The sequence below is a fragment of the Natator depressus genome, chromosome 9, assembly GCF_965152275.1.
Source record: "Natator depressus isolate rNatDep1 chromosome 9, rNatDep2.hap1, whole genome shotgun sequence".
Classification (NCBI taxonomy): Eukaryota; Metazoa; Chordata; order Testudines; family Cheloniidae; genus Natator; species Natator depressus.
The window spans coordinates 80,120,523-80,147,159 of record NC_134242.1 but is presented as its reverse complement, the minus strand read 5'-3'; the positions used below and the strand labels follow the sequence as shown (position 1 = coordinate 80,147,159).

The window sequence follows — 26,637 nt, the reverse complement described above, 5'->3', positions numbered from 1 at the left end:
CAATAAAAATACCCATAGTGCACCTGGCCAGTTGGCCGATGAACTATACAAAGGGAAAATATTCCTTCCTGAGCCACTCAGGTGATTGGTTTCTGTCCTGAACGATGGAATTTGTTTACCTTTATATCTTAGGGTTCTGTTTTCTTTTCCTTATGCACAAAAGACATGAAATGCTTTTATGGAGAGGTAAAAGAGACCACTAATTAGTTTGCAGAAATACAAATGCTATTTGCCTACAATTTGTCCCAGTGCCCCATGGTCCTGTGCCAATACATTAAATAGTCTTGGGCATAATTACCAAATCAAGATGGCAACATTATTTATAAAAGTTTGGTGCCTCTTCCCACCCTCCAGCAGAAAGAGGTTTTCCAAAGAACAGGAAAGAGATAGAGTCCTTGGTGTGGTTGTTATTTGACTTTGTATCCACCTACCACATTCAGTGCTGAGGTTGTAGTATTTTTTCAGGAGGTGTTTTGCTGGACAGTTCCCCGATGTGGACCTGAGCCAGCTGCGGCCATGCTGTGGGTCTTTTATTCTGGTGTAGACATTCCCTGAATGTCTATCATTTCACTGCTGTGAACCTGGTCAGCATATTAGTCATATTTATCAGAACCAGAAGCTCAGTTCTGCTGGTGCTTGGTGGTGGTCATTAATGACCGTCAGAGTATACAGGGAATGAGATTTGGGTTGCCCTTTCCTTCCAAAAACACAATACAGGTGACAAAAGAAAACACAGAACTGTCTTGTATTTTCTCACCTGGGTTGGGTTTTCTACCCCATGACTGCGAATTCATTTGAGAATATCACTCTTCACTCCTTGGCTCAAGTGATTGTTCTTTGCTTAAAGAATGTCACTGAAAAACACAAACGCTACCACTGATCTATGGAACTAATCTTCAAATAATAACCAGCTCTCCTCTGCAGCCAGGATTCCTTCCATCTATCAGAGAAAATTCAGCTCTTAAAAATACAAGTGTGTGTGTGCGTCAGAGAGAGGAGCGTTATACAGGAAAGTGGATTTTTGGGGTTTTTTTGGTAGCTTACTTAGTTCAAGTTTTTTACTTGCTGGACTAGCAGTAGCAAGCCTAGTGATTCAGGAGTAAAGTCCAACTTGGTTACCTAGACGCAGAACCAGAGAATGTGCCGATGTGGCTACTTTTGTGTGTACCCGAAAAGGTCAAATGTATACGGACAATGCTTTACAAAAGGCACTTGGGTCGCTGTGCAAAGACCAATAACACAGGATTAATGTCCAGGGAGCTACTACAAACAGCTGATCACAAGCTCTTCAAAGCCCTATCTGTACACTTCCTGAGCAACAGTGAATTTAATGTGAGGGATCAAAATAGGAGGCAAAGAATTCAAGCCAGAATGACATCTCTCATTTCAAACGATGTCCTTTCATTTCAGCTTCCATTCTCTGGCAATGATGCAACTGATTGCTCCCTCCTTTGTGTTGGTCTATAAGGAAATACATGCTTTGGAGCAGGGGAGGGCTGAAGGAAATATTATGGACGGGATGTTAATTAGAACCAAAATCCTGGATAAAGGAAGTTTTAGGCACACGTCTGAATTTTCTGTCTGGCCCTTATCGCTACACTGGGTTGAACCAAACCATTAGCAAAAATTGGGGAAATTTAAAGCCAGATCAGAACTCCGTGGCTAGGGCCTAACTCTAGTATTCATATTGATGGGAGTGTCATCTCCCATGGAATGGCACAGCAATAGGTTGTAGCAATGAATTTTAAAGGCACATGTCCCATTTTGTCCAGTGCTGTTTTCAAAGTGGATCTGCTACATTCACATATTTAGTCATGTTATGGGGCATGTGTCCATGCTTAATATCTGCAGTGAGTTTTCATCCTACTTTGTACCTCTGCAATGTCACTCTCTGGCTAATCAGTACTAGTGAGCATCCTGCTTTAAAAGCAGGGACACCCTGAGCAAGTTGTGAAAGTCTTTTCTACCTGTAGGCATGACCTGTCCTTGTATTTAGTTATGGTAAAAACAAAAGTCAATGAGTTCATATATATTTGCACCAACAGTAAAACTACATCTGATTTCTAATTGCTTTTTAATGGCAGCCTGACCTGAATTGCCATTTTATGTACATGTCTAGCCAGTGGCTAGGATTAAACTATCCCAGAGCATGAGCTGCAGCCTCACTTGGAAGCCAAATTATATTAATCCATTCTCTGCAATGACAATCTGAAATCTGGATGATGTTTAAAAATGTCTATGGAGTTGAGTAATAGATAAGTTGGCAAAGGCGCTTTTTGGGTTATTAGTGACTTGGCTGGGAGAGGAGTTGATGACCTGAGATGGGATAGGCTGTTAATCCCAGTGTGCACTTAATCAGGATCATTATTCTTACTATATTTAGAAATGGGGAAAAAATCAGGGTGTTGATTTTTTTATGGGTGATTGTTTTTCACATGGGACAGAGAGTTTTTCTGGAGAATTACTGCCCTGTGCATTAGGCAGATTACTGGAATTCCTATCACAGTGCTTCATTCAATTTATGAAGTCTAAGCAGGAGCTACTCTTCATCACAGCTCTGCTCCTCTCACGCTGCAGTACAGTCATAAGGCCCAATCCTGGAATCTTTACTCATGCTGAAGTCAGTGGACTGCTCCTGGGTCGAAGATGCTAGTATGGATTATGTTGGCAGGATCTGGCCCCGAATACTGAATTTATGGCATAAGATTTATGGCAAGAGACCATAAACACAGGGTCGTGATTTAAGTCTGGCTTTCAGTGGAAAGTGCAGCTGGGAGTGAGGAGGAAAAGCATTACAGCCATAAATTCAGGAACTGATAGCAGAAGGTAGGATGAGTGAGGCTAGGGAGACAATGCTTTGTGCATGAAAGGTCCTCAGTGTACATCTATGAAAATCTCTCTTTAGTGTATGGGGGTGGGAAATCAGATCATGAAGACCTGAAGAATAATTGCATGGTTAGCAACAGAGCAAATCTTCATTCTGTTTGGTTCCCATTTGTCTTCTCCTGTGCTGAGTTCTGAGCACAGGCACCGACTTTCTGATATGCTGGGAGGTGCCTGACCACTGGCTCTGTCCCAGGCCCCGCCCCCACTCCACCCCTTCCCTAAGGCCCTACCCTTACTCTTCCTGCCCCCGTTCCACCGCTGCCCTGCCTCTTCCCGCCCCATTCCACCCGCTCTCCTGAGCGCACCGCACCCTCTCTCCTCCCCGCCAGTGCCTCCTGCACGCCGTGAAACAGCTGATCGCGGTGGGCGGGAGGCGTGGGGGGGAGGCGAGGTGGGGAACTGATGGGGGGGAAAATGGGGAACCATTTTTTCCCCACGGGTGCTCCAGCCCCCGAGCACCCATGGAGTCAGCGCCTATGGTTCTGAGCCTTTACTACTGCTCCTCTGGGGAAAAGCTCTATGAAGAAACGCAACCCTGCGGCAAGCAGACTGGAGGGGAGACACCCCCCCACCTGGCATAGAGCTAGAAGCTGGACACTTCACTTTACAGATAAACTAATCTGGGAGAGTTTAGCTTTGTCTACATTGGACTCTTTTACCCAGAGCTAACTGATTGCCAATTACCCTAAGGTGGTTAACATGTTTGTAAAGACTGGTGTGGACACTGCCTTTACAAACATGTTAACTACCTAAGGGTACGTCTTCACTAGCAATGTTAGAGCACTGCCACAGCAGCCATTTAACATGGCTGTGTAGTCGTGGCACAGCGCTGGGAGAGAGCTGGTGCACTGTCTACGCTGCCATGTTACAGCGCTGAAACTTGCAGTGCTCGGCGGGGGGGGGTCACACCCCTGAGCGAGAAAGTTGCAGCTCTGTAAAGTGGCACAGTGTAGACAAGGCCTCAGTTAACTGGCAATCCATGAACTCCAAGTAAAAAACAAACAAGTTGAATGTAGACATGCCCTTCCTTAAGTAAAGGATGAGTGGCTACTTGCCTTCACTCCGTCCTCAGAGAGGATCTATATTCCAAGCCTATGAGCCAGCTGGTATAAATCAGTGTAGCTCCACTGACACCATTTGAGGATCTGGGGCATGTGTACTGTGGGTATCTTCACAGAACAATAACAGAGATGCACACACTTCCTCACCCACCCACATCTTGTGAGCAGCTGCATGTACAGAAATCGATGGGAGTGGAATGAACTCAGCACCTTCCAAGACTGAGCTGATACAGAAAAAATATTGGAGAATAAATGTGCCATCTTTTATGTCAAAGGGGTGACATTTTCCCCTGCAGCCAGGCATGGCAATATCTCCTGAGTTAGGAAGGTGATTTGCTCCTTGGATTCTATCTTACAAAAACACCCTTCCATCCTATAGGATTGTAGCAGGGTGACTACCCCGCTCCTGCCCTGCAGGGGTTAAAGCAGCCCGGGAGAGGGCTGTGAATGGGAAAAGCAGGCTGATTGGGAAAGCAGCCACAGCTGTGGCCAGCTTAATCAGGATCCAGCAGGCCCTTATAAGAGGGCTGTAGGCCAGAAGTGAACCCACACACTCTCTCTAGCTTTCTAGAGAGAGAAGGACCTGGCTGCCTAGGAAGCGAAGAAGGGTACTTAGGGTGGAGCAGGGCTGGGGAAGGGCAGAGGGAGCTGAGGAGCTCCAGTTGAGCAAACCCCCAGGTTGCAGGCCTAGTGAAAGGCCTATGAAAGGGTCCTGGGGCTGCAGAGGGGCAGCCCAGAGATAGGCAAAGGCAGCTGGTCCAACCCCCGTTGCCGATGATGAGTGGTTCATAGACTGCAGTCTGCCCCAGGGAGCGGGGGCTAGATGGAGACTGGCAGTGGCCAATGAGGCAAGGTGCGGGTAGAGGGTTGGGGGATCCCCTGGGTTGTGGGTTACTGCTGGGGCGGAACCCTGACAAGGAGGTCACTGGGGTCTGGGAGGGACACGTGGGCCAGTGGCAGGCGAGACACCGGCCTGCAGAGGGCGCTCCTGGCCAGAAGAGCTAATTCCCAGAATGACTGACAGGAGGTACCGCATCGGTGAGTCGTCGCCCCGGACAAGGATCTTAAAACAAAAAGAATTTACTGTGGGCTGTAAAACTCGTTACGCATGCAGAAAGACAAGAGCTGAAGAATGTTAGTGACTTATCAGCTGTTGCTGTAGCCCCAAGGCGAGGGAAAGGCCCCTTCTCTTGGGTCCCGCAGACTGGCTGTCTAGCTCTACAGGTCAGTGGAAGTTTGCAGGAAGCTGCCGTCAGGGCAGGGTGTTACTGTTTACCCAACGCAGCTCAAGCTCCAAGCAGGAACATACTGCTTCCCCAGCTCTTCTATTTGTGTAACGGGCAGGATAGCTCAGGGGAAGAAGGCCTGGTGTCTAGCTGCAGTCACAGAGCCAGGCATAGGCGTCAAGTATGTTGCAGACAAAAGAAATTCAAAGATCAAGTGCCTACTAGACCCTTGTTTAACTTAAGACAGAAAAGCCCCTAATGTTTAAACTTTTATTACGTCCAGTAAAAGATTAATTGTTATTTGAGATGATCTTAGGGAGGGTCCCTTTTGACTCAGCTGTAGAATAGCAACTGCCAAGCCAGGGACCAAAATGTTCCCATCCCAGTTCAAGCCTTTACTCTGACAGCACGCACAGTGCGAACACAGCAAGGCCACGGCCCAGATGTGGGGCTCTTCTGGCCATTGATTACATCTGTTCTGTTGTCTGGTTCAGTGTTGTTGTAGCTGTTTTGGTCCCAGGATATGAGAGACAAGGTGGGTGAGGGAATATCTGTTATGGGACCAACTTCTGTTGGTGGAAGGGACAAGATTTTGAGCTTCATGGTGCTCTTCCTCACGTCTGGGGAAGGTAACCCAGGAGCTCAAGGTAAATACAAGATGGGACAGACTGTTAAGCATAAGAGGCTCACATGTTGTAGGAGAGGACTTAAAATGAAGTGGGTAGTAGGCAGCAGGATGTGTTATAAATTGTTGTAATGATCAATAAAACTAGTGTCTCTATTAAGTCCATGGCTTTTAGTGCCCAGCAGAGTTATCAGTTTAAGTTCCCAGGCCTGTCTTTTGAAGGTGTTCTGCTGGCTTCCTTCAAGGACTGAGAGATGAGATATGGAGTGATCGCTTTGGGGAAAGTGCTCACTCGTGGGTGAGAGGGTGTGTTTATCTTATTTCTGTGTGAAATTTGAGAGTGTGGTGATTGTCTGGTTTCATCCACGTAGTTGATGTCGGGGCATTTGACGCACTGTTGAGGTGCACCATATGTTATAATAGGCATGTGTAGGACCCATGGATCTTGAAGGTATGTTGCAGGGGGTGTTGATCATCATAGCAGTGGAGACATGTCTGAAAGTTTTGCATCTGTTCTGGCAGGGTCTGGTGCCACTTTGAGTTGGTGTGTCCTGGTCTGTGGGGAGCTTGCTTCTGATGATGAGCTTGGTGAGGCTGGGCATTGAAGGCCAGAAGAGGGGGTTCAGGAAAGATTTATTTCAGGAGGTGGTCCCCATCAAGTGTGGGTTGTAATTGTTTGATGTCGCATGTGGATGCCAGTGTGGGATGGTAGGTGACAGCGAGGGGTATGTGGTCAGTGGGATTTTTTTTTCCAAATTGAAGTAGGTTCTCTCTGCGTTTTATGGCTCATTGCAACAACATGTAACACACTCTGCAGCCTCCTACCCTCTTTTATCCTGACTGCAGAGGTGTTAATTGCCCACTTCAGTTTAAGTGGCTTCCAACAACATGTGTCAACTCCTCATGTTTAACAATCTGTCCCACCTTCTGTTTAGCTTGGGCACTCTGGTTACCTTCCCCAGACCTGAGGAAGAGCTCTGTGAAACTCGAAATCTTGTCCCTTCCAATACAAAATATTACCTCCTCACTCACCTTGTCTCTAGTTGGGTGGCATCTGCAGCCTGGGTTAATGTCTTCTGTGGACTAGGCTATAGTAAACTTATTTTCATTGGATACCTAAACCAGAATTTAAACCCTTTTTCCCCAGAAGGCTCAGAGTCCATTCCTGGCAAGTTGCTGAACCCAGTGGGACTTGAAAGCAGGCAGCATCACACAGCAAGAGCTCAGCGTCTGGCAGAATCAGGTCCCTTGTGAAGCAGTAACTCACACAGTCCCCAGGAGTCAAGAACTGAAGGCCCTGTGGTTTCAGAACTTCCTCAGAGGGGCACACAAAGGGTTTCTTGTAAGATTTTCAATATTTTGTTTCTGGTCTGGTTGCATGTACCATGAGAACAGTTTGTTTTGTGATATCTGTATCATATTTAAGGCAAGGGGATAACACCACCTCTGAGGTAGGTCAATGTAGTTAGGTTGACACAGTGTCCATGTCGACACTGTGTTGCTTACATCGATTGTTGCTGCCTTTCAGAAGCTGTCCCACAATGCCTCACACTGACAGTTAAATTGGTGCAAGGACGGGCACAGTAAACACAAGGAGTGTAGTGTGGACATGCAAAAGTGATTTAATTACCGTGGTGACTGTACGTCGACGTAACTCAGGTCGACATATTTTGTAGTGTAGACTGACCCTTAAATTTGTAGTTCTTATGAAACGTATGAAAGCTCCCTCTAATATAGAAGGGTGTTTTTTACAGTACCACTTGGCCTGGAACATCATCAGCCAGAATTTGTCTCCCAAAATGACAGCAGCCTGAGTAATTGCTAATTATGGCACAGCTAGATAAGGAGATGGAGGGGAGGGGAGGGAGATGTGTCTGATTTTGGGTGTCACTTAGATATTCGTTATCACTGAGGAGGACAGGATCACGTCCTCCTGCAGTTCAGTCAACTGCAGTCACTGACTTAGTGGCAGTAACTCATGCTGTGCTGTCTTGTCCTAGCTTACACACTAACTCAACCTGAGAGTGCCTCTTAGGATCTGAGAGACTGTTCAGAAATGAAGGTGCTCTCCTCCTTCCTGGATCAGGACAGTAATGATCCCATGCCCAGAAAGATCATATTGGCGGCCTGCAGCAAAATCTAAGCTACATTCCCATTCTGCGCAAGTCTAATTCTCACTAGAACATGCCTGCCAAACCCTTCCGTCACTGTGTGAGAACCAGCTACTTATCCGCTTGGCTCAGCGCTGAGTGAACAGGGAGCACTAGCCTACCTCGGCTGGCTGAGTGTCTGGCAGAAAAGTGCAGCTGTCTCCACAAAAACAACAAAACCAAAGAAACCCAACCCGCCAGCCTCTAGCCGCTGTTCTCATTGGTAGTCTCCACTGCAAAGCAAGCCAAAGTCAGTCCTGTCACCCTCGCCCTGTGTGTCTGCATCTCACATTCAGATTATCGCTGCAAACTGTCAAGAGAATTAGGGAGGCAGAAATCAGCTTCAAAGAATGTCAGAACCAAAGATGAGCTAATGTGAGCGGTGCTTTCATGCTCTCCCATCCTCTCCAGCCATCTTTCAGTGAGGAAGAATTGAGGGAGGGGGTTTCCTGTACCAGAACTGAAAGCATGTTACATTTGGCATATAAAGAAGAGACAAGGGTGGATTTGATCTGTTGCTTGGTCCAGTGTTTATACCCACCCCCTCCTCCCACGGTTTGCCTCAGTGGGGAATTGCTCTTGTGACTGACTGGGCATTTCTTGCTGTTCCAGCTCAGCAGCAGCAGCAGTGAGATGTGTGCTTTGGCAGTCGGCAGTCCTGGCTGGGTGTTTCCCTTCTAGCTGGCTCAGGGGGAAGGAGAGGAAAAGGGAAACTTTAGATGTTCTCTAGGAGGTTTTTTGCAAAAAGGACTGAGCTGTTCCGTGTGAAGCCAGGGTGGTGGTGGTGTAAAGGGTCAGGTGAGGTTGGAGCCTCGAGGCAAGCTGGATGGCTGGGATGCTGGGCTTTCTAAAATACCTGACAGAGTTTGAGAGAAGGAAGCCACTTAGAACTCAGCTGGTGCCTCGTGAAATGATCTGGAAGAGAACTAGAGGCACATGTGCTAAAGTGGGAGTGCAGACAGAAAAAGGAGATGGTAAAAATGGCATGACAAGGCCACATACAGATTCTCTCCATCGCTTCCCCATCCTTTTTGATCAGTTTAAAAAATCAAAGGCTGATTGTTCTACCTGCCAGCCCTACAAAGCTTGTGCTGATACCTGGAAGCCTTGCTGGGCTCATTGTGGCTCATGGCTTATCAGTGCAGCTGATCAAATGACATTCTGTGAATTATATTAGCTGTGCTTTTCCTCTCTGTCCTGCTCCCAAGTTTCCTTTCCCTGTGAGTGTCTTAATTATTCATATGAATTTACTGAGTAGTTGGAATGAACAATTTTCTGTCAGTGGGTTGTTTGCAAATGGGTTTGCGGCAGTGAGTTGCTGTTCACAATGAGTCACTGGTTTCCTAGACACATGATATTGATTTTGGTCCCTGATTGGATGCCTGAAACTTTTTTTAATAGGAAAATAATGAAAGCTGTTGTTCAGCACAGTTGCCCTAGTTCCCACAAGAAGACTGGTGTAGTCACATGTAGAGCTGTCATGGTCTAAAACAGGGGTCTCAAACTCAAATGACCACGAGGGCCACATGAGGACTAGTACATTGGCCTGAGGGCTGCAACACTGATCCCTGCCCCCGCCGCCCCCAGGGGGGGCAGGGTGCGGCAGGGGGTCAGGGTGCAGCAGGGGGCTCAGGGAAGGGGGTAGGGATGCAGGAGGGGTGCAGCGGGGGGCTCAGGGCAGGGTGTTGGGGTGCAGCAGGGGGCTCAGGGCAGGGGGTTGGGCTTTAGGAGGGGTGTGGGGTGCTGCAGGAGGGATTTGGGGGGCGGGCTCTGGCCCGGTGTGCACCGGGGGCAGGGCAGGCTGCCTGCCTGCCCTGCCCCCGCACCACTCTGCTCCGGGAAGCGGCCGGGACCTGGGGGGAGAGGGGGCACAGGGGTCTGTGTGTTGCCCTGGCCGCGCCTCCAGGCACCGCCCCCCGCAGCTCCCATTGGCTGGGAACGAGGAACCATGCCCCTGAATGGTCGCAAAGAACAAAGAGCCACGAAGAGATGCTATCCTAGACTAGACTGTTCTACTTAGTTCCCTACATGGCACCCATCCCTGTTGTGTCTAAGCTCTGATCTACGCACAGCTTTTGTCCTGATTTAACTATTTCAGGTAGGGGTGTGATTTTTCCCCTCTCCCCCCCAAAAAAAATAATTAAATCAGTACTGTGCACACAGTTATACTAGAATAGCATTTATTTGAATAAGCTATACTAGTATAAGGATCTTTATACTGAATCCACACTAGGTGGGTTTTACTGCTTTAACCACTGTATTAGCCTAGTTAAAAGCAGTGTGATTTTGTGTGTGTGGACAAGACTCAAACGGCAATTTAGAGTTTGAATGAACGTTCCCAAACAGATGGGCAACAGACTATATTCAGGCTGATTTCAAAGGGTGTCCTTAAGTTTGGGATAAACATATAAATTTCTCATTGGGGGCAGCATGACTTAGTGGAATAAGGATGGGGCTCCTGGATTCTATTCTAGGCTCTGACAGTGTGACCATGGGTACCTTCCCTGACCTCTTTGCATCTCAGTGCTTGTCTGCATCTGCAGTGCTGCTGAATCATGTTGAAACAGTTGCTATATTCCATGCCAGAGGCTGCCCCTTTACAAATGTTACACAACCTAGAGGCAAAGTGCTTAGAGACCCTGTCAGGATGAAAGACCCAATATTATTACTGTCATAGGGATGTCACAAAGCACAGAATATTTACATTCTAATCCTTCGCTAACTTTTAGTTCCAGCAGAAGTTGTGGCATGTGACAGGACTAATAACAACAAAAGAAAACCCCTGCTAATTTGCAGCTGCAGCTCGAAGCACAAAAGGCGTCAAGCAATCGTCCAGAATCAAGTTTCCAAGCCACCCTATCCAGCTGACAGTCGATGCCACTTTGAGAGACCAGGCACTAAGCTTGATCCCACCGCCACCGGGTCCTGTACAATCTGACTGATGTGCAAAGGTCAAGGCTCAGTTGCAATGGGAGGTGAGAGGGCTGCTAAATGCCCGATTTTCAAAGTGATGTGAAACTCCACCAGGGAGGCTGTAAAAACAGACGCAAGCACAGGAAATAATAGCCAATAAGCAGGACTTCCGAGACAATCATGTTCTCATTTTGGTATCAAGCAGCAAGCCAGGAATGAGGGGAAAAATCCCATTCCCCTTCCTCTTTGGTGGTAATGGCTTTGTAATCTCAGCAGAACCTCCAGCCTCTGGGGTTTGTCTGACAGTTTTCTCACCCTACCTGGCTCAGCCTCACAAACATCCATGCTGCACACTACCCAGAGCTGATCCTTCTGAACTCAGTGTGCCCCGTCTGTGTGGCAGTAACAGGAAGCTTCATTCCTTTACTTTGAGGTAAGTGATGTTCTTCTAAATGTACATAATGGTGCCCAGATACCGCAGGGACGATTGCCTAAGAAATATACGTTCTACTAAAGATGAGGATGATGATCCATGTGATGGGTGTCTGAACTATACAACATAGAGGGCCTCACTGACAATCCGCTTTCTTGGCCCAACAGCTATCCTGCCAGGGCAGGGCAAGACAGATACTTCAGGAAGAAATGAAGTGTGCGTCTTCAGGTGGCACATATGCAGAGGTATGTAAAACCAGCTAGTTTGCTGGGGGGCCCCCAGCCTGTCAGGCCATGCCCTAGAGGGAACCAGTGGTTGTTAGCTGAGCTACTTTTCAAGAGTTCTCTTCCGCACTAGATGGGAATCCTGCTCCGCACTGATACCGTAGGGCCTGGAGAAGAGACTCTCTCAACACCCTTTCCTTGCCTCACTAGTGCATCTATGTAACATAGGGCATGAATTGTCCCATGCACTCTATACTTCATTTCCTTTTCATAGCACAGGTGGATTTCAGATGAGAAATGGAGAGGAACCATGACCCAGGTGAATTAAATCTGACAGCGAGAAGATGTTTTTCAGTGATTTGGATATAACAGTCAACTAGCACTGATTTCATAGGGGTGCCAGGACAGCCAGTTCTGCAGAGCGAGGGAGGCCAACCTGCAGTGTTTATAAATTAGCTGTGTGCTGATTGCTTCCATTGTAGGCAGGGCTTTATAGCCTTAAATCTTTTCTTAAGGAAAGAGCTCAGGCAGTCCCAGGAGGTCCCACAAGATTTTCTGCTTGTGCTTCTGTCAAAGCGGTTCACATTAAATGTGGTCCCTGTAAGCCAGTGAGGGCACTGAGTCAGGACAGGGCATCGAGTTTCCAATAAAGTGCTTCCTGCAGTTCAGCTATTGGGTTGGGTCGATACAGGCGCAGGCATCTGAGTAATGTGTAATCAGAAAAGGAAACAGGTCAGCACATGAATCAGTGCAGATAAAGTTCAGGGCATAGGCTAGCAAGGAAATAGAATTTCTGACTGAGCGGGAAGGGAAATACAAAGGGAAAAAGAAAATGGATACAGGAACTAACAAGTAACACTAGAAGCTAAATTCCAAGAGAAGGAGGGACTTACTGGGAAGGAAGAATAAAGGTGGAAGATATCTATTTTAGTACAGAGAAGAGGGGAAAGAATTATCCAAATGATCAAGCAGTTATACACCAAATGGTTGAGCAATTGGGTTTTGATGTCTCTGCATATTGTAACCTCTTTTGGACTGGGAATCATGCATTTTGGGACTTCTGGGTTTCATGAGAGTTAGAAACAATGCGAGAATAATAGACGTGGGCAGCTAATGCAAAATATTTTTTGTGAATGTTCACTTCAATTTTTAATTGAACTTGCTTCAGCCATGTTCATGTCCTCTTACCTTCATTTTCCATGAACATTCAGGCAACCAAGTTTTACTGGCACAAATGTTCTTGGAGATATAATCAGTCTTCTGCATGAATCTTTGTGGGAACTAAATGATAAATTAGTCTGTGCAAGTATCTGCATCAGTTCTCACTGATGTAAGGTACAAAAACAATACCATATAACTTATCTGACTAATCACAGCTAAGCAACTCAATTTGAATTTGGAATATCTAAGATCTGTAGACTAAAAAGTGAAGAATGGAATACGTTTGAGGAACTCATGATCTTCTTGTGGGTATTCCACAAGCAGAAAAAGGCTAAATTAAATGAACACGGTATTCATTTTGAATTATTCACTTCACCATAGAGAAGAACATTGCTGTCTTCTGTTGCACAGTCCGCATGCAGTTGCAGCTGAATCCACAAAGATACTGACCAACTGGAGGGAGTTCAGAGAAGAGCAAAGTTGAGCAGTGGGCTGAAAGGAATGGCTTTTGAGAATTGGGGGGGGGGGGGAGGGGAGGCATAACCTCGGTAAGAAACACACTGGAGTTTACAGCCGAGACATCCTGGCTGCAATCAAGGAATACCCTGCTGCAGCCTTGGGGCTGTGCTAGATAAACAGGAGAAAGAAGCTGAAGGGAAGGGGAGGGGATTAGAGGCTTTGCTACGGGTTGCAGGCCCTAGCACACTCACCTGACATCGGCCCTAGAGACTTCTGATTTTTCAGACTGTGAATAGGTTTCTGTGAGACCTTATACCCTTCCTGGATGCCTAAGGGGAAAGGGAGCCAGCCTACCTGCCTCCTAGAATAATAACAGAACTAGGAACCCTGTTGTCTCGGTTTGTTTTGGAGGCCCTCTTAAATAGGACACTTTTGGTTGGTTTTGGCCTTCTACTTCTTAAATCCCATACTGAGAAAAAGATTTTCATAGCTACACTGGTATAACCTTGCTTAGCATATGTCTACACTGGAGGTAGGAGTCAGATTCCCAGCATGGGTAGATAGACTTGTACTAGTGGGGCTTGAGCTAGCATGCTCAAAATAGCAATGTAGATGCTGCTGTACCGGTGGAGACTGAGGCTAGCCACCCAAACTCAGACCCAGGGAGTCAGGTGTGTCTGTCTATTGGGGCATGGAGGCTCCCTCCTAGCTGCAGTGTAGACATACCCAAGTGATGCCTAATTGGGGTGGAGGGCAAAGTTGTCTACAAATATCTCCTAGGGGTAAATACCTAGGAGGGAGAGGAATTATTTCAGGTGGCATAAGGGGGTTTCAGTGGGAGCAGCAGGATGAAATTAAGAAAGGAAACATTTTGGTTGAGTGTTAGGAAAAACTTCCTGCCCGTGAGCTGCACAGGGTGTGAAATAGTCACTCAAAGGGAGCAGTGAAATGAGGGGTGAAAAGGAATTAGTACATCAGCTGGGACACACAGGCTGGACAATGCACTAATCCAGTCTAGGGATTGGACTAGATAGGTCTCTTCCATCTCTAACTTCTGATCCTGTGAAACCAGGAGGAATGAAAGTAAAAACAAGTCAATAAAACCTCTTTAGAATATTCTGTTTCTATTTGCTGTGATGGTGGGTGGAAGGGTCAGGAGATCTGTTAATGCATCTGAATTGATTTGCCTGCCCATAATTAGCAGGGGTGTGTCCAACAATGGAATATTAGCTGACACTGCCAATGTGGTAACGTGGAGAGAAGATCTAGAAGGATAAAACTCTTACCTGTAACAAAGACATATGTCTTGGCCATGAGGTCTTTGTTAGAAAGGAGGTGATTATAAACACAGGTGAAGTAACCAGTGTCGCTGGCTATGGCTTTGTTGATTGTGAGCCTGCTGCAGATCTGCTGTACATTGTCTGAACACTGGTGCTCGGCTATGTGCCACCTGTGTGGCACATCTTTGTGTGGTTCATTTCCCCATAGCCAGGTCAAGGAGGCTGCTCCCCTGTCAACACAACACAAAATACAGATTCTGTCACGGCCTCCGGCATAATGAGTGGAATAATCTACATTTCTTAGGCCAGGTTCTCTGTGGCCAATGTCTGTGATTCCAATTTTCATAAATGTGCCATGTGGTGAGGAATGATAACACTGTTTGTGATGTGATTTATGAGCTGTTAGCCTTTCCAGCACCTTGAGGGAGCTAAGGCTTACGATGCAGTTACTCTGCCCCCCTCCCTGTGGCACGGGACATTTCCTGAGAGAAGCAATAGCAAATGCAAGACCATTTCCTGCAGGCTGGAGGGACAATGTACTTTTCATTTTGAAGGAACAATGTGAACATGAGCTCATTTGAAGTGGCTACATTTATTGCTCTGAAAACTTTAGAAGGCATCAGATACATCTGTAAACTTCTCCTGAGTTAGGCTCTCTGCACATTTTACCAGTTAAGTTAAAATCTCCTTTTTTTTTTTTCTAACACTGGGGTTAAGGAAGGGAGAGAAGACCATTCATGTAACTCCACACCCCATGTTTTCTTTAATTAGCAGTGACTGCATCTTGATTTTGTGGAGTGTCTGGAAGTAGTTGGATTTCAGATCTTGTAATATATGCTTGCATAAGATACAGTATTTCTATTTGGCCCTTCACTGATCTTGGAACACAGGAGTTACCACAGCCTGGCAGATATACTATCTCTTCCATCTAATGTAGTGTCCTGTCTCTGATGTCCAATACATCCTACATTCTGCACTTAAATATCTAGGGCTATTAGGGCTGGATTCAATGAGTGTTTCCATTGACTTCAATTAGCTTTGGATCAGGTCCGTAATACAGTCCTGTTGCATAGGATGTGTAGAAGCGCACAGTTGCAGGGAGAGATCCTGGAGGCATTGTGTCTCAAGGAGGCATTCCAGGAGCTGTGGAGGAGCAAAGGCCAGAGTGGCCCCTGCTACAGGATTCATGAGAGCAGTTCTGTTTGATCAGCATGGAGAGGGAGGAGTCATGGACCAAACCTTCTCCAGACTCCTGTGGAGAAGCTAGGGTCAGTGTTTAGTACTAGTTTGAAGCATTTCTCTTTCTCCATGGGTGCAAGGACAGGATGGGGAGCTCTTTGTGCCTTTTCCCCTCTCCTGGGTGACTGCACCAGGCAAGACACAGTCTGGCCTTTAATTTTAAAAGGACACTGTGTTCACACTATCCTTACTCAGTGGACTGCCGTTGACTTCAGGGGGACTGAGTAATGACCTCTGGCTTTTCTTTACGGTGAGTAGCAATAGAGGGAAAACTTCAGTCAGGGCATATCCGTTCAGTGCAAAGGCACATGTGCTCCCCAAGTATTGTTACTACATCCTGCTGTGAGTTTGTGTTAGCGAGTTGCTCTACAATCTTCCTTTGCGGGTCTGGGTCAGTTGCCTCGTATATGTGTAATGGGTGCCACAAGGGAGTGTGTGTCTGCCAGCAAGGTCCTGTTGCTCCTTAATACAAACATCCTCTTGGCTCTCAACTCTGTCCTTTGTTGCTTTCCTGAAGATGATGATGGAGTTGGGCTGAAATCTGGAGGCTATTCCCAGCATGTGGGTAAAGGAGAGTGCTGGGTAAATGTGTAGCTATCCTCTCTGAGGGCAGCCTCACCCCCATCACTGGATATGCTGCACTGCACCACAGAGATGCTGAAACCCCAGCCTCATCCATCACACCAGCTTCCTGTATTTAAATGCAGAGAGGAAAGAGGCAAGGCAGACTTATTGTCCAGCCTTTTAGGGGGTGGTTCAAACTAAGGGCTCTTTTTCTGTGGAGGAATTCTGCATCCCCACCCCTTCTTCCCAGGCTCATGTCAGAATGACCACCCTTAGCAAAGGAGGGTCTCCCAGCAATGCCTGTCATTGCTCTGCCTCAAGAGGAACTGCAGAGCAACATGTGGTGCTCTGTCCCCTCATCATCTGCACTCACTACGTTACCCGGTCACTGGGGCACGTTTCCTGTCCAATGTCGGAAGAGTAGAGTAATGCCTCCAAGGCTTAGAGGCAGCCTGGTTTAATGGTTGGAGCATGGGCCTAGGAGTCAGGAGACTTGTGTTCTAATCTTGGTTTAGTGCTGATAATGGGGGCAGTGAAAGGACCCACATAGAACAGAGGGAATTTCACTCTACTCTCTACTGTGCAAACCATGCTTCTCTCTTTTGCCGCAATCCAAACCGTCCCAGCTCCCTTTAACGATAGGAATGAGTTCAGATGACGTGTTTTAGGCCAGTTCTTTAAACAGGGTTTTGTGTGTATGCAAGACATGGCACTAGGCTAATTTACACCTGCTGAGGATGTGATGAAAGTGTTCCAATATTTAAGGCACATGAATCATGGGCAGAAGTTCCCGCTTTTGTACCTAGCTGTGGCAGAGACTGGTTGCTTTACCTTAGACAAGTAACTTAACTTCTCTGTGCCTTTGTTTTCCCCATGTGGATAGGGAGAATTACACTTTTCTACACCCAGGGGTGCCATGAGGACTTATGACTTAGTGGCTCTAAGGTAGTTTGAGCTTGTGGGGGCACTACAGAAGTGTAAAGCACGTTATTTATTTATTTATTTATTCATTCTTTCATCCGACAATACATGGATGCGGTGATACTCAAATAAATTTAAAGAGCAACCAATTTAAAAAACAAAACTGAGAACCCACCTCTTTAATTAGCACCCGGGCACCTTGTAGAATTCACATCCACATAACAGCGTGAAAAGAAATAATGCAGCTGGATATTAAAGGACAGTTTAAATTTTACAGGTTTCAGAGTAACAGCCGTGTTAGTCTGTATTTGTAAAAAGAAAAGGAGTACTTGTGGCACCTTAGACTAACCAGTTTATTTGAGCATCTCTGTGTGTATATAATGTCTTCTGCAGTTTCCACGATATGCTATGCATCCGATGAAGTGAGCTGTAGCTCACGAAAGCTCATGCTCAAATAAACTGGTTAGTCTCTAAGGTGCCACAAGTACTCCTTTTCTTTTTTAAATTTTACAGTCATCACCAGTGTCCACAGCTTGCCAAGCTATAAATACTATCTTAAGGTTCTTTTGACCTCACAAGCCAGTACCAGCTGCAGGTATCAGGAAAGAATCTCCTTCAACTGTATAACAATTGGACAAATTAGTGAGTATTTGATGGGGGGGTGAGTGGATTTGCCGGAAGAAAGGGCAACACTGATTTAAATGGACTGATTGGGACAAAATCAGAGGTGACATAAATATCAGTGTAAACTACAAGTTAGTAAATCAATGAAGTGGTAGAATGAATCTAAGCTGGTGTCATTTACATGCTGAAGGAGTGAGTGTGGGTTGGTGGCTGGCAAAACAACCAACAGGATGTGTCAGGTGTAAAATAACGTGTGTGTGTGTGTGTGTGTGTGTGTGTGTGAATGACTGTTTGTAAGCAGTGGTGTCTTTTTGTTGTGTGTTTGTACAGCACTTAGCACAATGGTCTATGATTGGGCTCCTAGGTGCTACAGCAATACAAATACTAAATAATTGTGTATGACTTGCTTTAATGTCAACCTTCTCACATGCTTGTGCCAGGCTTTTAAATCTTCTCACACCCTTCTGGTGGTTATTTATTTTTGCTACAAGCCTGTCCTCCTGTTGTGTAAATCACATTCACAATTACTTACCCTGATTTATATCACCCCCTCCGGGGCCTATCGTCTGATCCAGCGGGACTAACCTTATGTTTTCACAAAGCTGAAAATTCCCCAACTCACTGTGTATTTACTACTCCGGTCGTCTGCCAGTCGACTGCAAGAGAACACCTTACAACCCAGATTTGCCAAGGCTTATCTTCCTATGAATGCAAGTCTTGATCCCAAATTTGGCCTCTTCCCTGCAGGTTTTGCACACTGTGTCAATGGGTGAAAAGTCTCCATAATTTATGACCAACAGTCTGCGTTTTATGAGGCCTGGCTATCTTTGATTTAAAGGATATGATATATTCAAACAGGAGGGGTCTTTAAATATACATATGCTGGTTGCTGTTTGTTTAATTGTCATCTTATAGGCTAGACAGCATTTGGGGTCAGCTTGTGTACACAGAGAGGGCTGATTACCGATTGTGGTCAACAAGTCTGTCACTTATTTACACACACGGAGTGAAATAGAGAATTTGCACACAGCAGAACTGAACCTTAGTTAGGCAAATCCTTATCTGAAAATCCTCAGTATCCGAAAATGAGTGTTTTGTCTCCTATATGATCCATCACTCACAAGACCATGGAAGTCTTTCCATGGACTTCAGGGGAAGTTTGACTGTGCCCATTTGCAACATAGAGGGTCCTCTTGATCTGAAGAAGTTCTCTCCCCTCCATTCTATTAGACTAAATAAGATCCTACTCCACATGAAAATGCATGTCAGGGAAAAATATAGCAAAAGCTCCCCAGCTGCGGTTGAAGAGTACCCTTTTGATCCTGGGGTGGTTTTGTGCCCAGGCAGCCAATACATATCGGGGAAATCGGACACTGCTGGGGCAAACCTCACCTGCATGTTATGGCGAAGAAATCTCCTGCATTGATTACAATTTGATCTTCTGTAATGCTTAACTCTGGTTTCAGTAGCACTTCTTCCAGAGCAAGACCTGAGCCAACATAAGGGAGAAAATACACAGTTAGGAATGTTTTCCAGGGGATACATTTATTAGAACAGACACAATCGAATATGAGGGAGGCTTTCTGTAGTTCATATCTTTGGGGCCAAATTCTTCTCTCACTAAACTCATGTAACTCCACTGTAGCCAGGGGCTACATGAGGTTAAGTGAGAATGGAATTTGGCCCTTTTCCTTTCCAATGTTTATAATGTCTTCTCTAATGTCTGAAAATAACATTTCTTTCCCCACTTCTGTTTCATCTAGAGGTGGATCCACTCCATGTTACTCCCATTTTAGGCTAGACTAAGTCTATTCATTTCCATTACACTGACATAAAAGTGGAGTGCATGAGGCCCTCAGTGAATAATTCAAGTTGTTGCATGAGACTATACATTTTAAGTGTATGGTTTCCTTTAATGAATGACATACATGGGGAAAATTTCTGGGGAGCAACTGCCTTCCCTTTATAAGTCTGCAACATCCAGCATATTAAAAAACAACACAACAATGACAAAACCTGCAGTATTCATGAGTAATAGCCACAAATACGGCAGTGACAGTTGCTTTGTTTGGGGACATTATTGTCGCAGAGTATAGCACTGTTTCATAAGGCAAATTTACAGCCGTGTTTGTGGTCCTAACACCAATGTCAGTCTGTCACATGGCTGGTGTGCAAAACTCTCTCGACAGGGCAGTCATCAGCTTTTACTGGATGCTATCCTGACCTTCAAATTCCCTAGAGCTCTTTAATAACTGGCAGTGAGGATGCTAAGAGTATGTTTTATTTTGCCCCCTGTGACAAAGTTCCTCCTCTACCTTGGTGGGTCTTGCGCTTATTGGCCGATTTGCTCGCCTCGGAGATTCATGGCAGCCCTCAGTTTGGCTGTTTTCGTGAACCCACAGTCCAGGTCAACTCCTTCAACTCCTCCTGTGTCTGACCAGGAGCTGGGAGGTTTGGGGGGAACCTGGGCCCGCCCTCTACTCCGGGTTCCAGCCCAGGGCCCTGTGGAATGCAGCTGTCTAGAGTGCCTCCTGGAACAGCTGTGCGACAGCTACAACTCCCTGGGCTACTTCCCCATGGCCTCCTCCCAACACCTTCTTTATCCTCACCATAGGACCTTCCTCCAGGTATCTGATAATGCTTGTACTTCTCAGTCCTCCAACAGTACGTGTTCTCCCTCTCAGCTCCTAGTGCCTCTTGCTCCCAGCTCCTCACACGCGCACCACAAACTGAAGTGAGGTCCTTTTTAAACTCAGGTGCCCTGATTAGCCTGCCTTAATTGATTCTAGCAGCTTCTTGATTGGCTGCAGGTATTCTAATCAGCCTGTCTGTCTTAATTGTTTCCAGAAGGTTCCTGATTGTTCTGAAACCTTCCCTGTTACCTTACCCAGGGAAAAGGGACCTACTTAACCTGGGGCTAATATATCTGCCTTCTATCACTCTCCTGTAGCCATCTGGCCCGACCCTGTCACACCCCTCAGTATTAGTAAATCATACTTAGCATTTTTCAAAGGTAGATCTCAAAGCAGTTCACACAGATTGGTTAACATGTTATCCTGGTTTTACAGATGGGGAAATGGAGGCACAGAAAGGTGAAGTGACTTTGCCATGGTCACACAGTGAGTCACTGGCAGAGCACAGAGAAAATCCGATGTTTGCTGATGCCCACAATGGTGCCCTCTGTCCATTGTGCACTGCTGCTCCTCTCTTTGGCAGAATTTGCCATTCGACTGAACTCTTAAAGTGATCCTGTCAACTGATTTCAAGGTCCAAAGGTTAGATTTTGTTTTAAAAGGGTTTTATGAGACCTAGCCTAGATTGAAATGTATGTATTCATGGTAGAGTTCAATAAATGTAAACATCACCCTCCTCTGCTATGAAGCCAAACACAGCTGCAGAAAGTGAAACTGACAAGAAACAAAAGTGAAACTGGCCAGAGCAGTTGTCTTGCCCACACTGAGGGAAGAGTAATCAGTACAACCACAAATATGCTTCGATTTGTTTCTCATTTTCCAGAGCTATGACATTAAATTCTTATGTTTTCTTTCCCTGTATGCACTTCAGATCTTCATCTTCTCCCTCACATTGAACTTGTTAAGCCAGAAATCCTTAGCTTGACTTATAACAAAGGCATTTTACTCAGCAGTGTAGCGATGGTAACATATTGAACAAAGAGAAACAGAGCTTTCAGATGGATGAAAAAGTGCTTTCCCTCCTGCCACTCCCAAATTTCTGTTTTAAAAAATTCATGTGAAATGGTCTCGGCACTGCATGTTCCTTCCGCGAAAAGTGACTCACTCCCATATACAGCAGTCTGGCTCCTTTCGTGAGCTATTCAAATTCCCGTCAGAAACTCAGCAGAGGCTAGCTAATACCTGAGAGCTCCAGCCTTCTAAAAACGTTGCTTTCTAAAGACGGCTCCACTCAAAAACATTTTGCGAGAAACCCTCAGCAGGTGATACCAACTCTCTTCCTGAACTGCAAGCTCCCTCTCAGATGAGACATTAAACCAAGGTCTTGACTACTTGTCGTCATTAGAGATCCCATGGCACGTGTTGTATGACGACTGATATTATATAAGCTCCAGGGTCCTGGCCAAATTCCAGATTTTGCATTCTACCCTGTAGTTTCAATTTTACTTATTCTTCACTTCTTTGTTTGAAAATTGTTACAGCAGGTGATGTCATGGGTGCACAGTAACTGCTGGGTTTCTAACATGTCCTTTGCATAACCACACCCACCTATGTAACTTGACACCTATTGTTACAAATCTACTTTTCAGCTACTTCAGTTCCTCTAAGACAACACATTTATCTTTTCAATAACAACTGGTCCTGTAACAACCTGTCAGTGGCCAGTAGGTTTGGAAATATTTTTCAGTTTGTCATTTAATTAGCCAGCTGAGCTTTATTTGAGTCCTGTGTGTATCTAGCTGGTTTTCTCAGGATATAGCCGCTAACGTGACTTGGGCTAGCTACATGGTGCTACTTGGCAATACTGGGTATGTAACCAGCCGACTGCGACCCGACATCATCATGACCGACAGGGAAAAGAAGAAGACCCTCATGGTGGATGTCAGGGTGCCATTCGAAAACAGGTCACTGGCTTTCCACAATGCCCGAGCTCGTAAGGTGTTGAAATACACCCCACTGGTCGACACCCTGAGAGCCCAGGGCTCCGAGGTCCAGATCCACACCCTGATTGTGGGAGCCCTGGGCGCATGGGACCCTCACAACGCGCCGGTGCTGAGAGTGTGCGGAGTCGGTCAATGCTATGCCCGGCTCATGCGATAGCTCATGGTGTCTGACACCATCAGGTGGTCAAGAGACATAGACCCGGAACACATCATGGGACACCGTCAATACCAGGTCAAGTAATCGAGACCGCTGGTCAAGGAAATATCCTACTTCCTTCCTTCCCTGACGAACCAATGGACGCACCCCACCCATGTCCTTCTTCACTACACCAATACTGACTTGGACTCTTAATACATTCTGTGGGTGGTGTACCTGAGATCACTTATCCACTGATGTTTTAAAAACTCCCGCACGCCAATCTGGGTCTATGCTAGATATGTACTATGTATGTATCTTGTGAACCTTGTAACCGATACTTGTAATCCCTCATAACCCAAGCCTGACCCCAGATGTAAAATACCTTCCCTCTTAACTTCTGTAAATTTGACTTTAAACATTAACTTTAAGAAAAATTTTAATTCTTCACCTGGTCCCTCTGGTTCCTGCAGGGCTAACATGGATCTTAAGTGGTGCATTATGCTGGCTTTGTGCACAGGACTGAATTTCATCTTTAATGAGTGAATGCAGCATTGTTGCACTGGCTCTGTAGTGCAATACCATCAGCACGTTCTTGGCTGGCACTCGCTGATTAGATCTGAGCTGCTGTTGTTACGGGTGAGCAAGGCAGTTGTGAGGTTTTCATAATACTTGAAAATGTTTTTGCAAAAGACAAACGTGTTTTTCAATTACAGTGTTTATGTGACTGAGCTACCTCTTTCACAGAGTTTGTTTTGGCTTCAGGAAGCCAAAGAACAGAATAAACAAAATGTAATTTCAATGCTTTTCTCCCCCATGCAGAGGGGGAAAATCCTTACCACACACACACACTTCATGACTGCAGCCAGGGAACAGGACAGGTATTATAAACACAGCGTGTGCCTTCTCCTACTTGCCAAAGCCATATTAGAGAGTGGACAGAAAAAAAAAATCAAAGGTGAAATGAAGAGGGTGGACCAGTGGGAAAACTGAAGCCGCATTGAATTAGAATCACTAGATGCTGAAACTAGCAAGGTGACCACTCATGGAATTTACATCCCTCCTGCAGTCCCACCAGGGCCTGACTTTTCTTCCACTTTCCAGATCATTGCCCTGTTGGCCAAGAGATCATTTTTCTTGGAGGCTGGGGGCTGCCACAGGGCCTGGTGGGAAACAAGAATGGGAGTCGCCCTATTTTAATATTTGATTTATTTATTTGGAGAGGCTCAGGGGGTTGAGAAGCCAGTGGAATTATGAAAGTAACTTCCAGCAGAGAGTGGCAGGGCAAATAAGCTAAGTCATGCTTAACAAAACATACCTGAACCTCCCTCCCCAAATACTGCATCCTAATATGAATTTCAGAGTAACAGCCTTGTTAGTCTGTATTTGCAAAAAGAAAAGGAGTAATTGTGGCACCTTAGAGACTAACCAATTTATTTGAGCATAAGCTTTCGTGAGCTACAGCTCACTTCATCGGATGTATTTAGTTAGGGCTGGATTCTGGCACCTGTATTCACACTGAACAATACCATCAATAGGATAGCGGCAAGAAGGTACTGCTCAGCTCGAGGACGGGTGGCAGAACTGAGCCCTTAGGGGTGAGATATGCAGCTCTTACTCTCCCTGGTGAGCACTTACTCACAGGAGCAGGGCCACTGATGTCAGGGTTGAGCAATCTAGCCTCAAAAGTCCTGTCAGGTCAAAGTTAAAGTCAATGTTTGCTTTCATATGAAGAAGCTTTTAAAAGTCCTTGGAAGCTTGTCCAGTGCACTGCTTATTTATTTATACTGCAACATGGTGAATTCTATTGCTGCCCTGCTCAGTGTATTCAGGTGAGCTATTTAGATTTTATGGCTCTATCAATAAATCTCTCAGCATTTACCAAAAAGATTTTTTTAATCCCCTGCACATTCAATCAAAATGTCAACCAGACACTTACAGAATCTCCCTTAAAAGGCTCCATTGTAACTCCCACAGGCCTCAATTCTACAACCCAATCTGATAGGGCAGATTGTCCCTGGACCTGAACAGGGTCCTGCTGAAGTCAATGGCCCCTGCCCACCCAGCTCAGATTGCAGAATCCAGGCCTAGAATAACTTTCTCCTTTTCCCCAGTAAATAATTCTTGTCCTTCTCTTAGTAGTACAAGGGTCATGACATTCATAACAAGTGCTCTTGCCAACTACCTCATTACCAGAGCAAACCTACAATGAAGAGGAGGCAGGAAACCCGTCTCCACTTTGCAGTACAATACATAAAAGCAACAGGAAACTCATATCAGCACCGGTGACTGCTCCTGCCATCTTCTCCTCCCTGAGTTATTGGTGGGTACACAGTACAGAGGGGAACTGCAGTGAGGTCAATACAGCCTGTATTCATTGCTCTGCAGGGTTTGGGTGGGGAAGTGGGTGGCTGGCCTGGTCCCCTCTTACTCCCACCCCTTGCACAGATCCCTGGGGTCTGGGATGGGAGGGAGGAGCCAATACTGCGGACTGGCCCCCATCCCCTTCTGCACAGTGAGGGCCACATCTGTGTACAGCATTCCCTCCGCATGCAGATCTGAGGGGAGGTGATTGGGGCCCTGGGTAATTTAGTCCAGGCTCAGCACTTAAAAGAAAAAGGGTTTACCATCTTAGCATGATAATGATTTATTTGTATTACAGTCGCATGTAGGTGTGGTCAGGTCCATTATGTTAGGTGTTGTACAGGCATAGAGTAACAGACAGCCCCAGCCCCGAACAGCTTACAGTCCAAGGCATCGTCACCAACTCTCATGATTTTTCACAAGTCTCAGGATATATGGTATTTTTTCCTAAAGCCCCACTCCCTGGAGTCAGGTGATGTGGTAAACATCTCATTAAAAAAGTCACTTTCTTGATCTCATGGTTGAAAAGAGCGTGAAAATGTGAACCCTGAGGGCTCCAACACTGGAAGATAAATAAAGAGAACTCAACATTTATCATTATTTTTTAAATCTCATGGGTTTTGATCACTTGGGATTGGCAAAACAGATGCATGGTGGGGAGGGGAGATACAGGCACAAATAGGGGATGTGACTGTGCCTAAAATCTTACAGCTGGTCGACGGTAGAGCCAGGAACAGAACCCAGCTTTCTCCTGGCTCCCAGCCAGTACCCTCGCCACTGCATCATGCTGTTTCTAAGAACTGTTTCCAGGGAGTTTTTTAAAACATTTCTCTGTGATGTTGAAAACACAACCACAACCACGTTGTGCAAGTGCCTGGAAACCAAGCTGAGTCAAATGCAAAAGGTAATCCAGTAACTGTAAAGGGAAGAAAATTGTATCCAAAATTCTTTCACTTGTAATAATCTAAGGTATCATTTGTTGTACAGGTCAAGTCAATTTTTAATTTATGATTTTAAGCATCATCTGTGCAGTGTAACTTCACAACCCCCTAGGTAGCAGTCTTGAAAGGAATACCGCAAGTGCTTGGAGAGATTGAATATGTACATGAATAGGGACAAATAATGTCAATATGAAATCTGATGAAAAGATCCATATGTCCATTCTGGTGGTGAGATATAATAGATGTGTAGGCTGCTGTTTGACTTCCAGTCCAAGCTGTTGTACTGTTGGTTGAAACTATAGTAAAGAACAAAATTGTCAGACACACAGATGAACATAATTTGTTGGAGACAAGTCAACATGGTTTTTGTAAAGGGAAATCATGCCTCACCAATCTACTAGAATTCTTTGAGGGGATCAACAAGCATGTGGACAAGGGAGATCCAGTGGATTTCCAGAAAGCCTTTGATGAGGTCCCTCACCAAGGGCCCGTAAGCAAAGTAAGCTGTCATGGGATAAGAGGGAAAGTCCTCTTATGGACTGGTAACTTGTTAAAAGATAGGAAACAAAGGGTAGGAATAAATGGTTGTTTTTCAGAATGGAGAGAGGTAAGTAGTGGTGTCCTCCAGGGGTCTGTACTAGGATCAGTCATATTCAAAATATTCATAAATGATCTGGAAAAAGGGGTAAACAGTGAGATGGCAAAATTTGCAGATGATACAAAACTACTCAAGATAGTTAAGTCCCAAGCAGACTGCAAAGAGCTACAAAAGGATCTCTCCCAACTGGGTGACT

At 45.7% G+C, this 26,637-nt stretch overlaps 1 protein-coding gene across 2 annotated transcripts in view; it reads right to left on the bottom strand.

The window, feature by feature from the left end:
- LOC141993114 (vascular endothelial growth factor receptor kdr-like) overlaps positions 1 to 26,637 on the bottom strand; it is a 184,970-nt gene that overhangs the window by 108,033 nt on the left and 50,300 nt on the right. For both annotated transcript variants that reach the window (XM_074962420.1, XM_074962421.1), the window contains exons 2-3: positions 19,159 to 19,255; positions 14,425 to 14,648 (exon numbers count right to left, since the gene is read on the bottom strand). In XM_074962420.1, coding sequence (XP_074818521.1) covers positions 14,425 to 14,648; positions 19,159 to 19,255 — 321 coding nt within the window. The remainder of the gene's footprint in view (positions 1 to 14,424; positions 14,649 to 19,158; positions 19,256 to 26,637) is intronic.